The sequence below is a fragment of the Candoia aspera genome, chromosome 2, assembly GCF_035149785.1.
Source record: "Candoia aspera isolate rCanAsp1 chromosome 2, rCanAsp1.hap2, whole genome shotgun sequence".
NCBI lineage: Eukaryota > Metazoa > Chordata > Lepidosauria > Squamata > Boidae > Candoia > Candoia aspera.
Window position 1 is genome coordinate 55,724,816 of NC_086154.1, and position 15,082 is coordinate 55,739,897.

A 15,082-nucleotide genomic window follows, 5' to 3' on the forward strand; every position below is an offset into this window, starting at 1 on the left:
GGATGACCAAACTAAGTTCCAAGGAAACCCAAATGAGTAATTGAAAAGTGTAAAGTCTGTGGCACTGACCAATAAAAGGAATGACCCAGGAATTATTCATGGCTCTGGCAACATTACCTTCCTAGATTTGCCACTGTTTTACCAGGACCTAACAATCAGCAGTGCACATGGAAAGAGTTATCTGCTCTGCTCAGTCTCGGTTTGGAAAGTTCATCCTGGGGGTCTTTTTTAAATATACTTTTTGTTCCCTGTTACTAGAATTGCTGTACATAGAACTTTGCTGTGTATACAGGCGTCACAGAAGGGATTATTGAAGGTAGCCCGCCTTTCTTCAAACTGGGGGTCTTTTCCAAACTAGACATACCTGCCAGACTCCTAGGGTATTGATTTGACTGTAGAATGGAACTCAGCATTTCTGGCCTATTGGCTATACCACAGAATTTCATGTGTAATTCTATGAGCCAATAAGTGGCATAATTTAGAGGGGAAAAAGGAACTTTCCATTGGAACCTTATCTTATCTTGCACACCAACACAACCAACATCTTGCATACCAACACAGAAAAGGCTGAGCTGCTTAATTCCTATTTTGCCTTTTTTTTTCAGAAAAGGAAAAAGTGGTCTAACCTGTCAAAAGCCATGGCTGGGAGGTTGGGGAAGTGGGCAGAAGGAAACGCAGGTCAAAATAAGTAAGCAATAGTTCCACCCTACATTGTGCTGGCCCAGTTCTGGTCCCCACAATAAAAGAAAAATGCTGAGGAATTGGAAAGCATACAGAGAAGAGCAACAAAGATGGTGAAGGGAACCGGAAGGGCATTTTGGGCATACATAAACCGAGGGCTAGTAGAACCAGGGAGAATCCATGTATGGACGGGATGTAACTCCCTTGCAAGCTTGCTCAGTAAATAACCTTTTTTAGTGAACATGTCAGATATTGCATGTAATATTAAGTCTAATGAAGTAAATATAGCCCAGCTGAATGCACAAGTACATGGAAATTCAACAACATGCTAAGGTGGACTAAAACAATGATATATCAAAGACCAGGAGAAGGTTAAATCATGACTGGTAGATAAAAATAGCAACAGCCAGCCATGAACTTCCATGATCAAGAACTGCCCAAGAATAGCTAGACCTCGGCCAAAATTGTCTTCAATAACGTAACAATATTCTGTGACAAGACTGATGAAAACCAGCTGGTCGGAGTCCAATTCTTTTAGGTGAGAAAGTAGAATTTAGCAAAGTAAGCTGTGTGTGTATATGTGTGTATAGCATATGAGGGTGTGATATTTTGCTTGCTATTCTTAGCCTGCTACTTTTCTCACTATCTTTTCTAGCCTGGGACATTTTTTTGGAATCCAGGTAGTACAAGGCAACCTTTGGTAACGATCTGATTTCTAACTTAGATAACCCCTGTTTATATTAATTGAGAAAATCATGCTGGCCAGTGACATGTACCCCATTTTTTTGTGTTGAAATTGAGAAATGTAGTGAAGAGAAAACTATATTTAAGCTGTGATTCAATAAATCTATGCAGTTGTTACATTGTACACTGTTGTCTTCTGTGGTGATTGCACTTGTCAGGGACAAAGATGCTGAGAGGAAAGGAGAAGGTTTCTCTGGGTTTTCTACCTCCCTAGAAAGGGCTTGGAGGCTAAATCCTATAAAAACAGTTGAAGGAACTGGGTAAGCTTAGCCTTAGAAAAGCAGGTTAGGGGAGACACAAGAGAAGTCTTCCAATACCTGAAGGGCCGTCACAAAGAAGAGGGTGTGGATTATTCCCTGGGATTAGGACAAGAATCAGTGGGTGTAAGGGAGGCAGGGAGATCCAAACTCAAAATAAGGGGGGATTTCCTGACAGTGAGAGCTATTGAAGAGTACAAGAACCTGCCTCCTAGAGTCATTGGTGCTCCATCACTGGAGATTTTCAAGCAAAGATCAGATAGCCATTTCTCTGGATGGTCTGAGGATTTCTGCCCTGGGCAAGGCACTGAACTGAAAGACCTCCAAGGTCCCTTCGTCCCTCCCAATTCTATGATTCTATGTCTTTTTATAAACAAGGGGACCTCACTTTGCAAGCATGTATTGAAAAATATAGAAACTATATGACACAGAATTGCTACACATTCAATATAAGGCTGCAAACAGTTCCTGAAACCTTCTTCTGGTCCTTTAATTTGATCATAATATGGTTGCATTATTGCCAGAAACATTTCCTGCCATTTTGGTGGTTGGTCACGACCTAATTAAAAATGCAAAACAAATTTCAGCTGACCAGCAAAAACCCAGGAACAAATAGCAAATTGCAGCATCACCTATGTAAGAGACACACAGACCCATCCTGTATTTGTCACTGTCCTGGGCAATGACGCTGTTGCTTTCCCCAACCACCATGAATATTAAGACTGTGCCACAAAAAGGATGCCAACCCCAGTTTAAAAGGCTTATTCATATTTATTCCAGCCCAGTAATATTATGCAATTCACTCAGAAAACCATAGAGTTAAATCAACCTTCCACAACTGGTGCTCTATAATTGAGATGGCTGGACAGTTGTAATCTGTCCCGGTGATGAAAACAAAAGGTATTTGCACAGGGCTCAAATTCTGACCAGAGTAGGGCTATTCATTAAAGCAGCCCCTCTTTTTTCATATGTATACATGACCCTTAAAAAGGGCAGCTGCTTTAAGGAGTCAAAATGCAATTCTTAAAGCAACCCCAACTTGTTTTCAGGCAGGTCTGCAAAAAAGAAGGGCTGCTTTAATGAATAGCAGAGAGGTCCTATGCTCTTGTAAGGTCTGAAATAATTCTTTTGAAGCATGCACAGCCCTAGAAATCTGGAAGATGCATTATAAATTTTTACTGACAGTCAAAAGACTGCTACACCAGTTGCCTGACACATTTAATAGCAACAAGAAGAGCAAATTTTCTGGCTAAATTTTGGAAACTTGCAAAATTTATGGTTTTTCCATTTAGACTGTCACTTCCCAGCATCTATCTGAGAAGAACATCCCCGAGGGTTGAATATGGGAAAAAGCCCATGTTCCCCTTGGCTGGAATCATGTGATGAACAGCTATCAGATTGTACATTTTTGAAACTGTGACTGGTTGCCTTGTCGATTAGGCAACTGGAACCTTAAAAAAAAAATCTCAGGAGTGGATTTGATCCCTTCCAAATGGATACAACACCATTCTGACCAATTCTGGCTTCTTTATTTATATTAATAAATCAACTCTTACATTCTAAGTGTGGGGCATGGCCAAAACTACCCCTACTTTCAAGAAGACAAGCCAGTTAACCACCACTCTGTCAGGCTAACATGTTTTATTAGCAAGCTCTAGAATAGCCTTTTCTCTTGGAAACTACGAGCCTTGCTGGAGGGGAAAATATCTTGGCAGATCTTGGTTTTAGATTATATTGATCCACTCTAGATCAAGGCTTAGTGCTTTAATCTCTGAGCACAATATAGGGAAATCTTCTGGCCCAAATGTAATGGACTGTTGCCTGCTTATCAATACAGGATAACACCAACCTGAGTGTAAGATGCAACACAGCAGAACATATTTCAGAAACAGTCCCAACAAGAAAAGGAGTTAAACAAGGAAGCATCCTTGTCCCACTATTCAAGTTTTGTATCAATTCAATAGTGGGGAATTTAATCCAAGAACACCATCTCCCAAAACAAATAAACAAACTTACAGCAAAACTGCTACATGTAGATGATGCAGTAGGTCTAAGAAGAGACATGAAAGCTTTGATCCATTTCTATATGGTTCACTCATTAAAGCTTAACTTGGAGAAAGGCGCTTGGTAAAAAAATAAAGACACCAGCCCACGGCCTGGAATATCAAGGGATGTGGCACTGAGTAAGTGGAATGCTCCAAATATTTAGGTTTTGTTTCAATTGACAGGAGATGAAATGCCATACATACACCTCTCTAACACTCATCTCATGCTCTCTAAGCAACTAGAAGAGCTGACCCATTATCACTTCCTTTTTCTTCTCCAGAGGTACAGAATCTTTCAGCAACTCTAAAATTCAAGACCAGGGCACGGATGTAATCTATACGGTTCAGCTAAACCCATTTGTTATTCGTTTAGTCGCTTCCGACTCTTTGTGACTTCATGGACCAGCCCACGCCAGAACTTCCTGTCGGTTGGCAACGCCCCCAGCTCCCCCAGGGACAAGTCCATCACCTCTAGAATATCATCCATCCACCTTGCCCTTGGTTGGCCCCTCTTCCTTTTGCCCTCCACTCTCCCCAGCATCAGCATCTTCTCCAGGGTGTCCTGTCTTCTCATTATGTGGCCAAAGTATTTCAGTTTTGCCTTTAATATCATTCCCTCAAGTGAGCAGCCTGGCTTTATTTCCTGGAGGATGGACTGGTTTGATCTTCTTGCAGTCCAAGGCACTCCCAGAATTTTCCTCCAACACCACAGTTCCAAAGCATCGATCTTCCTTCTCTCAGCCTTCCTTATGGTCCAGCTCTCGCAGCCATATGTTACTATGGGGAACACCATTGCTTTAACTACGAGGACCTTTGTTGTCAGTGTGACGTCTCTGCTCTTGACTATTTTATCGAGATTTGTCATTTATCGAGATTTGTCATTGATTTGTCATTGCCAAGGATTAAGCGACTTCTGATTTCCTGACTGCAGTCAGCATCTGTAGTAATCTTCGCACCTAGAAATGCAAAGTCTTTCACTGCTTCTACATTTCTCCCTCTATTTGCCATTTATCAATCAAGCTGGTTGCCATAATCTTGGTTTTTTTTGAGGTTTAGCTGCAAGCCAGCTTTTGCACTTTCTTCTTTCACCTTCATCATAAGGCTCCTCAGTTCCTCTTCGCTTTCAGCCATCAAAGTGGTATCATCTACATATCTGAGATTGTTGATGTTTCTTCCAGCGATTTTAACTCCAGCCTTGGATTCCTCAAGCCCAGCATGTCGCATGATGTGTTCTGCGTACAAGTTGAATAGGTAGGGTGAGAGTATCCTTTCCCAATCTTAAACCAGTCCGTTGTTCTGTGGTCTGTTCTTACTGTTGCTACTTGGTCGTTATACAGATTCTTCAGGAGGCATACAAGATGACTTGGTATCCCCATATCACTAAGAACTTGCCACAATTTGTTATGGTCCACACAGTCAAAGGCTTTAGAATAGTCAATAAAACAGAAATAGACGTTTTTCTGAAACTCCCTGGCTTTTTCCATTATCCAGCGGATATTGGCAATTTGGTCCCTAGTTCCTCTGCCTTTTCTAAACCCAGCTTGTCCCTCTGGCAATTCTCGCTCCATGAATTGCTGAAGTCTCCCTTGCAGGATCTTGAGCATTACCTTACTGGCATGTGAAATGAGTGCCACTGTTCAATAGTTTGAACATTCTTTAGTGTTTCCCTTTTTCGGTATGGGGATATAAGTTGATTTTTTCCAGTCTGATGGCCATTCTTCTCTGATGTTTTCCAAATTTGCTGGCATATAGCATGCATTACCTTGACAGCATCATCTTGCAAGATTTTGAACAGTTCAGCTGGGATGCCGTCGTCTCCTGCTGCCTTGTTATTAGCCATGCTTCTTAAGGCCCATTCAACCTCACTCTTCAGGATGTCTGGCTCTAGCTCACTGACCACACCGTCAAAGCTATCCCCGATATTGTTATCCTTCCTATACAGGTCTTCCGTATATTCTTGCCACCTTTTCTTGATCTCTTCTTCTTCTGTTAGGTCCTTGCCATCTTTGTTTTTGATCATGCCCATTTTTGCCTGGAATTTACCTCTGATGTTTCTAATTTTCTGGAAGAGGTCTCTTGTCCTTCCTATTCTATTGTCTTCTTCCACTTCCAAGCATTGCTTGTTTAAAAATAATTCCTTATCTCTTCTGGCTAACCTCTGGAATTTTGCATTTAATTGGGCATATATCCCCCTATCACTGTTGCCTTTTGCTTTCCTTCTTCCTTGGGCTACTTCTAGTGCCTCAGCAGACAGCCATTTTGCCTTCTTGGTTTTCTCTTTCTTTTGGATGTATTTTCTTGCCACCTCCTGAACAATGTTGCAAACTTCTGCCCATAGTTCTTCCAGGACCCTATCTACTAAGTCCAGTCCCTTAAATCGATCCTTCACCTCCACTGCATATTCCTTAGGAATATTAGTGAGCTCATATCTAGCTGATCTGTGGGTCTTCCCTAATCTCTTTAGTCTGATCCTAAATTGTGCAAGAAGAAGTTCGTGATCTGAACTACAGTCAGCTCCAGGCCTTGTTTTTACCGACTGTACAGATGTCCGCCACCTTTGGCTGCAAAGGATGTAATCAATCTGATTTCGGTGTTGTCCATCTGGGGAAGTCGATGTATAAAGTCGTCTCTTAGGTTGTTGGAAGAGAGTGTTTGTTATGCAGAATGAGTTGTCTTGGCAAAATTCTATCAGCCTATGTCCTGCTTCATTTTGTTCTCCCAGGCCATGCTTGCCTGTAATTCCAGGTGTCATTTGACTGCCCACCTTAGCATTCCAGTGTCCCGTGATGAAAATAACATCTCTTTTAGGCGTGTTGTCCAAGAGGTGCTGCAGATCCTCATGGAACTGCTCTACTTCAGTTTCTTCATCATCTGTGGTTGGGGCGTATATTTGGATCACTGTGATGTTAGATGGCTTGCCCTGAATTCGAATTGAGATCATTCTATCATTTTTTGGATTGTATCCCAAGCACTGCTTTAGCCACTTTACTATTAATTATGAAGGCTACTCCATTTCTTCTGTGGTCCTCTTGTCCACAGTAGTAGATCTGGTGGTCATCTGATGTGAAGTGGCCCATTCCAGTCCATTTCAGTTCACTGATGCCCAAAGTGTCTATCTTTAATCTTGACATCTCACCAATAACCACATCCAATTTGCCCTGGCTCATCGATCTTACATTCCAGGTTCCAATGGTGTGTTGATCTTTAGAACATCGGATTCGCCGTTCACCACCAGCACCGTCAGCCGCTAGCCGCCCTTTTGGCTTTGAGCTAGCTGCGGCATCACGTCTGGGGCTAGTTGAACTCATCCTGTTCCTCCCCAGTAGCATTTTGACCATCTTCCAACCTGGGGGTCTCATCTTCCGATGGTATACCGACATATCTCTGGTTGCACTGATCCATTTAGTTTTCACGGCAAGAATACTGGGGTGGGTTGCCATTACCTTCCCCAGGGATCGCATTTGGTCTGACCTCTCTGTCATGACCTTCCCATCATGGGTGGCCCTTCACGGTTTAGCTCATGGCATCATTGAGGTGCTCAAGCTCCAGCACCACGACAAGGTAACGATCCTTTGCTGAAGAGCTAAACCCATACGTTGTCATATTTTCTAAATTTCAGCCAATTCAAGTTACATTGCTGAGAAAATTGCTTGAGATTGCTTGGTGTATCTGTAATGCAGCACTCCACACAGAAGAGGAAATGAATAGGTACAGACCAGAATATGGAAAAGCACCTTCAATTATGGTTAAATCTGAACTTTCTATCACAGAGTTTAATTTATCCGAGTGACAGCTACTGATCTTTCCTTGAAACATGACATCACTGACAAACTGCAGTGCAATAGGCATTCCCAAGAGCTGTTGCTGGCCTAGAGTTATGAACTAGCCAGGACAAAGCTTCAATAAAGAATTCTAGATGTGGAATCCCATATTGAGCTTAGCAATTTTTCTACAAGAGTTGACTGGGAAATTGCAAGAATCATTTTAAACTAGCTATATAACTTGAGAACTTCATTATATGCTATCAAGTCGGTGTCAGCTCTTAGAGACCACATCTCTTCCAAGATGATCTGTCTCCAACCTGGCCCTTCAGGTCTTCCAATACTGCATCCACTGCTGCTATAATCAAGTCCATCCAACTTGCTGGTGATTGTCTCCTTCTCTTTCCTTCCACCTTCCACAGCATTATAGACATCTCAAGAGAGCTAGGTCTTGCATAATATGTCCAAAAATGATACTTCAAGCCTGGTTATTTGTGCCTTGTTTCTCTGTTTCCATCTTTAATGACGTGTCTTTTTAAAGAGTTTTCTGAAAGTTCTATATTAAGTTCCTTTTTGAGATCTGTCTTTCTGGGCTTTGGCTTCTCTTCTTGGCCATTTTCACCATTTGTTCTGACATCCAGCTTGCTTTCTTCTGTTTCTTGGTCTCTGACAGTCTCTTTTCTCATTTATCCGTAACAACTTATTTGATTCCATTCCATAGTTCATCCAGTTCCCTATCAATTGGGTACAGGACTTCAAGGTGATTCCCCATGTTCTCCATGAAATAGTGGCAAAAAATCTGGTAGCACCTTTCTGGACTAACTAATTTTATTAAAAGGAATAAATTTTCATGAGCTGCAGCTTTGTGCATCTGATGAAGCTCATGAAAGCTGAGTCCATTTAACAAAATTTGTTAGTCCAAAAAGGTGCTATCACCCTCCTCCTGCTTTTTTGCCACCATTGACTAGCCCAGCTCTCCTACAAGGTCTTGAAAAATGTAAAACGAAGTATCATGCGCTCTAAAACATTGTGTGAAAAATGGCTGGATTGTTCTTTTGCTTTAGCTTGACTTGGAACTTGCACAAGTGCAGTTTGTGACTTTTTCCACAGTCAGCCTTGACTGTGCCTCTGCTGGTATAAGTGAGCTCTTCCACTTCCTTGTACCAATGATATAATTTCTGTGTATTCCATCTCCATGTAGCCAGGTATTATTTGGTTGTTTGAAGACAGTGTTAGCAACGAAGAAATAATTGGATTGGCAGAAACTAAGTCATCCTCCTGCTACATTTTTGTTTACTAGGCTGTACAGTTTAGCTCCATTTCCTCCTCAATATTTCCAACTTTGTCATTTCACTCTCCAACCACTAGCAGCATATCCTGCTTGCATGTTCTGGCCATTTCAGGTTGGATTTGATCATAAAACTTGTCAACTTCTGCACCAGTGGGTTGAGTATAAACTTGGGTAACTATCATATTAAAAAGCTTTCCTCAACGTCTAACTGATATTATTTGTTCATTATTTCTACATTGTACTCAGGTATTGTTTTTGCTATATCCTTGCTGTCAATGAAACCAATGTGTGGTTTCTTCTTCATTTGTGTGCCCTAAGTAGTAAACACTATGATCTTCTGACTGAGAATATCTAATTCCAGTCCATTTCAATTTGTTGATGTCTAAGAGGAAAATGCATAGTTAATTCAGTTCATATTATGCTATATCGAGCTTTCCCATGTTCATGTTTCTTACAATTCATGTCCCCACTGTGATTCTGTCTTTGCAGTTTTGGATTTTCTTTTCCTGCATGGCAACATCAGAGCCAGTTTGGCCTAGTGGTTAAGGTGCTGCGCTAGAAACCAGGAGATTGAGAGTTCTAGTCCAACCTTAGGCATGAAAGCCAGCTGGGTGACTTTGGTCCAGTCCCTCTCTCTCAGCCCAACCTACCTCACAGGGTTGTTGTTGTGGGGAAAATAGGAGGAGGAAGGAGTATTTGGTATGTTCACTGCCTTGAGTTATTTATAAAAAATAATAAAGGTGGGACAGAAAATAAACATTAGCAACTACTGTAGATGTCCCAAAGACTTTAATCTAGCCTCATCATAAATTCCATTGACACTCTGAAAAAATCCTCAGCTCTTAGCAGAATCATCTGGTACTATATCAACTATATGGTCTACACATTAGGTTTCCTTGGTGAAACACAGGAGTTTACCATAGCTTTCTGCACAGTATGAAATGATGCCTTTGCTGTTGGCACTAAAGTGCTCCTCAATCTCCAGCATCTTCCTATATGCTGCTGCCCAATGTAAATGTCTGTTTGCTTTAGCTGGGATTACTTCCACACCTTGGGTGACCCTGTCAGAGGACACTCCTGGCACTCATCCCTCCTAGGAACAACACCCCACCCCCACTATGAGGCAGCATAGTGGAACTTGAGAACTTACTGTTCATAATTGCAGCAGGGCTTTCACCTAATGAAGTTTAGCATCTTATCCTCAGCCATTTTCTTCTGCTGTAGAATAAAAAAGCTCCTCTTGCAGAAAGAACCTGCCCTTGTAGAGTAGGAACTCTTGGGAGTCACTGGCTTGCATCCAACTACATATATTGTGAATTGCACAGACTCTATAATGCTCTCCGAGGACCTCTTCATAGGATGCTTCCCAGGAGGCCAGTGGAGTTGTTTGTCAACTTTTGTCAGACAAAGACTTCAGTACAATACTTAGTGTATCCACATTCTCATTAATAGCCTTCAGGTTTTCATGACCTAATTTAGAGAAAAATATCTGCTTCAGCTGGTCTGATAAAAGGTTCAGTACAACATGCATGGCAGCTCATCTTACTGTTATCTATTCCTGTGTACATACTGATGCATTCTAATTGTTCTATTTTGTTTCTTTATTTTAATATTGGCCAACGACCATGGTAAAAGATACTTTATTTTACTTTTTTTGCTGTACAGTCTCAGCAGAATTTTTAAAACAAGTTCATCCATTTTCTATTATGGTGAAATAACACCTCTGTTAAAAAAATTCTCACAGATCCCAGCCCCTGAGCAGCTGTCTTTTCTCACCTCTGGATCAGTCGGGACCACAGGGTTTTAAGAACCATAGTCCTAATGCACCTAGAGAGCATGAGCCGGAGAAGATAAACCCACTGGAAGAACAATCATGCTCTCTTCAGTATAGAGCCCCTGAATTAACTGGCAGTTAATTCCCAGGTTTGGTTCAAAACAGTTTCCATCACTGGTTGGCTAGAAAGTTATGGGGAGTGGGGGTGAGAAGGTGAGTTGAATCTTTATCATGAAATGAAGCACACAAAATCTGCCCCTTCCCCTGTTTTTCTTCCAAACCCCTCTGCCTTACTTCTCTCCACCCTCTGTGATAGCTGGATTACATGAGATGTAGAAAAGGTGGCTGGACGGGATGCCTTGACTTCACTTCCATCCTCCATGTATTTCATTTCATCATCAAAACAGCCCCCCTTACTCCAACTTTTTAATGAAACTACCAAGCAAACATGTCCTTTAGAAACATGCTCCTTAGGTTTGCTCTATAAAGACTGGCCTGGATGAAACTGCCCCATCCATTTAGGATATCTGTTTTTATTGTAAACCGCCCAGAGTCCCTCCTTGGGAGGGAGATGGGCGGTGATAAAAGTTTGATTGATAAATAAACAAATCTAGTAAGGCCATGTGCATGGTGGATTGATCTAGAGCAGCCAACTACAACATTAAACACAAAGACACACTAATAGAAATTATATGACTGCTCACCACCTGAAATGTACCAGGAGGGGAAAGGCTGTTTTAGAAAAGCTAGAACAGCAATGGGGCAAGAAAGGATTGGAACTTTGCAACAACCATTCCAAATTATGAATTTATCATTCATAATTATTTTTATCCGCATCTGAAACCTAAAACTAGGAACGATTATATTGTTAAAGAAACAGCAAACACTTGGCAACAGTATCAGTGGGGGGAAAGGGTGCATGATGGAAAAAAGCAGTGCTGTGCCATCATGACAAAACCCCTGTCCCTTCTGCAAATGCATTGGGACATTACATACATGTACGGAAGGAGTGGAGGTTGTAGCATTATGGCACACCGCTTTCATCATTTTAACAAAAGGAACAAGTTCCTGTGGACACCCATGAACGTAGGCATATAAAAGCTCAGAAGATTCCATATCTAAAACTAAAGGCAATGTTGTAATTGAGCAGATGTCAATTATACTGCCCTCATTGGTCATCCTCCAAATCTTGACCTGATAGGTTGTGGTGTTCATGGTGGAGGGGCAGGCGTGGTCAGTGGCCCCAGTACTTCAGGCCAGACAAGTCCTGACACCTCCAGTGCCTACACCAGTGACAGCCCCAGTTCCTATCATAATGAAGAGGATGAAGAGGAAGATGCACCTGAGGAAGGTTCTGATGAGCAGTACCAACAAATCTGCAACATGTACACAATGTACAGCATGATGAATGTAGGACAGATGGGTGAGTGTCCCATGTGGACTGTTAACCAGCATTGTTGCTGTGTTCTGTTTGCTTTGAATAAAGGAAAGGGTATGTATCTCTACCACTCAGAACATTAAGTCAAAGGCAGAGATGAGATACAAGGGAGATCTTGGATGTTGGACAGTAAACACGAGAGCGGAGTCCTTGAATCTCAGCTTTGCATATTGGCTGCTTAGCTTTACTTTTATTGCAGAAGCAGATACATGTTGACTATGTTCACTTCTGTTGTTTAAAAAGTGAGATATGGCTATGCTCTACTACTGACATTTGTTTATAGCCCTCCCCATTTTGTAAGTCTGGAAAAAAGAGTTGAGGAAAAAGAATCACCAACCCTCAGCTTCCTCCATCTCTGTGCCTAGAACCATGGTTCCATCATGCTAGAACATGGAATGCTTAATTATGGTTCACTGAATAAATGACAACTCTCTCAGTTCACACATGCCAAACCAGAAACCATGATTACAAATCACAATGGTTTGGTTCACTGGGTGCCCAAAGGAAACCACAGTGATGTCAAAATGATGAGACCTACACAATATAATCACACAAGTGTTGCCCTTCCAAACTTGTGTCCTGACAAGAGATGCAAGTTACGGTATCTGCACAATCACATCATCACACCCTGCCAGATGCCCATGTCACACAACAAATTAAACCCACACCAAGTAGCTATTAAACACAACATGTGATCCTAATTTGAAGAAATTAGCTGTAATCCAGAGCCTGGAGATAAGTGGTAGTGCTTTAATTGGCTCACTTCTAATGCCTACAGCTGTACGTACTGTAATGCCTACTGGAAACAAAATTAACATCCAAGTTGTAACTGTTTCTTATCAGAAGAAATCTCACATTTCCTATCTGGAAATAAATGTCAGCTTTGTACAATCCAGTTCCAGAAAGGGCTGAAAATAAATATTTTCATTTAGGCATCAAATTTATGCAATCTGAGAAAGCACGGAATTTCTCCCTGAGGAACTGAGAGAAAGAGTTAAGCAACCAAGAAGTTACAAACAGCATAAGGGCACAACAGTGATTCAGCCTGTTTTTGGCCTCATGGAAATGTCACTTTGGAGACTTTAGGACAAAGGCAGAGCTGTAAGATGAAGTAGATGTGGCTTTGGTAGTCACGACCAAAATGTGTGCCACCTGTTTCTCTTCAAGGCAAATCTCAGAACTTTTGACGAGGTCAGTCATAGCAAAGAAACTTAGAGATGCCTTAGGTGAACAATCTGCCCCCAGCAAAGAGGGCCCCAACATTCAAAAACAGGAGTGGTTACTAATTTACAACTACCACGATATAATCGGAACTGAAAACACATTGCCTGTCTGGGACCTTCCTGTTCAGGGGATGGAAATTAATTTAGGTCACCACTCCGACGGTTTTCTGACCTTAATGGCCAAGGGCCGCCTCCCCAACTTGGTTCCCACTAGTTGTTTTGGAGCACAGCTCACTACTCCGAGGCTAGGCGGGCCTGATGAGAGCTGCAACCTCACCCAGCCCTAGGACCCGGGTCAGAAGATGCCGCGGTGGCGGACACCCCGGATTCAAAGGGAGGAGCAGAACTGCCGGTCTTCGTCCCTGGGATTTAGCGGCAGCCACGAATGGCAGCCAGGAGGAGGCCACGCGGGGAGGGCTGCCCAGCCCATCAGCGCCCAGTCAGCTCTCCCCCTGTCCGTCACTCACCGCCGGGCGGCAGCAGGAGACCCACAAGGGCGCAGAGACTCCAGAGGGGGCTCCAGGCGAAGGCCATCGTTCTCCTCCTCGGCGAGGGAGCAGGGGCGCCGCAGTGACGACGACGACCCCTTCTGCCCGTTTCCTGCGTCGGCGTCTCAGGACTGGGCGTTCCTTTTGCCCGTCAAGGAGCTCCGCCCGTCCGATGCGCGGCTCTGGAGAGGCGCGGAAGATTCCCTCCCTGCGCCCGCAGCTGGCTTCTCCTTTGGTTTCTGTTTCCGTTTCGGGGCGGCGATCGTTGAGCTCAGGACCGGATGCCCCGGGAGGCTGCGAAGCGGCGGAGTGCTCAGCAGCCAAGGTGGGAGGTGAAGGCACCGTGACGCCATCGCGCAAGTGGCGCCAAGCATGCATGATGCAAGTCACAGTTCACCTCATGGCGCGCATTACGTAGTTGTGGCTTCGATCGGACCCCAATGGGCCAATTTTCTTACTGTGCTGAACTGGATTCACCCATTACTCTGAACCGTAATGTGGTTTGTAGCAATGTGATCTATAAATAATAGCTTCCGACTTTATCCTATGGACTAAGCCAATGGTGCTTTTCCCTATGAACAGTGATTAAATCCCTGGTTAAACTGGGAGCTGGTTAAAGTGTGGACCCAATCTGTGATTGTCTGCATCATGCCCTTGTCTGTAGTTAATTAACTTACTCCAGTTGCCTCGTTCTCGCAACATACTATGCTATAAATTAACATGGAGTGGGATCATACAACTAGATCACAGCAAGTCCTGTGGCTACCTCGTGGTTCAGTGTTTGAACCACCGCCTGTATCTGTGATCTCACATTGTGCTATACCGAAAGCAGTTGATTTAGTTGGGGTTTACATGGTAGTGTGAAATCCAGCCATTGGCTGCTTAACGCATTAGGATTCCCCTGCCCTGTGGGGCCTCAGCAAATTAGAGTCCAGAGGTGAAGCAGCAGAGTTAATGCTTTTAGCACCTAAAGCTACTCAAGGAATTTGACACCCAAAGCAGAACATCTTACAAACTTTACCACTCTTGGTAGAAATAATATATAATTACAAAATAAACTCTTATGTTAGTAACTGTAGGCTAACCTCAAGTAGAAGCAGAGGGAATGTCCATCGCTGCTGCTGCTGTAATCTCAGTGTGCTCTTACAGTTGATTGAATAGAGCAAGCGAACATATGTAACTAGAAGCAAGTTTCTGTGGTATTTACTCTGTGTACCAATATATGCTAGGATTCTAAGAGCTTGAAGATTCAGGTCTGAAAAGATACCTTGCTAGGATGCTTCAGCTTAGGAATTTTTTGAGACAGTTGAACAGCCTGTACTATTAGTGGGATACCTGTATCCATTCAGACCTTGTTCAACTCCAGCCAAGATAGTACTG

The 15,082-nt window shown here is 42.8% G+C and overlaps 1 protein-coding gene across 2 annotated transcripts in view; it reads right to left on the bottom strand.

Moving 5' to 3' along the window:
• Positions 1 to 13,944, bottom strand: part of SHISA5 (shisa family member 5) — a 33,553-nt gene extending 19,609 nt beyond the window's left edge. Inside the window, exon 1 of one of the 2 annotated variants that reach the window (XM_063291871.1) lies at positions 13,682 to 13,944. In XM_063291871.1, coding sequence (XP_063147941.1) covers positions 13,682 to 13,748 — 67 coding nt within the window. In that variant the 5' untranslated portion in view covers positions 13,749 to 13,944. The remainder of the gene's footprint in view (positions 1 to 13,681) is intronic. The other variant, XM_063291872.1, reaches the window with a different exon arrangement.
• Between the last annotated feature and the right edge of the window lie 1,138 nt (positions 13,945 to 15,082).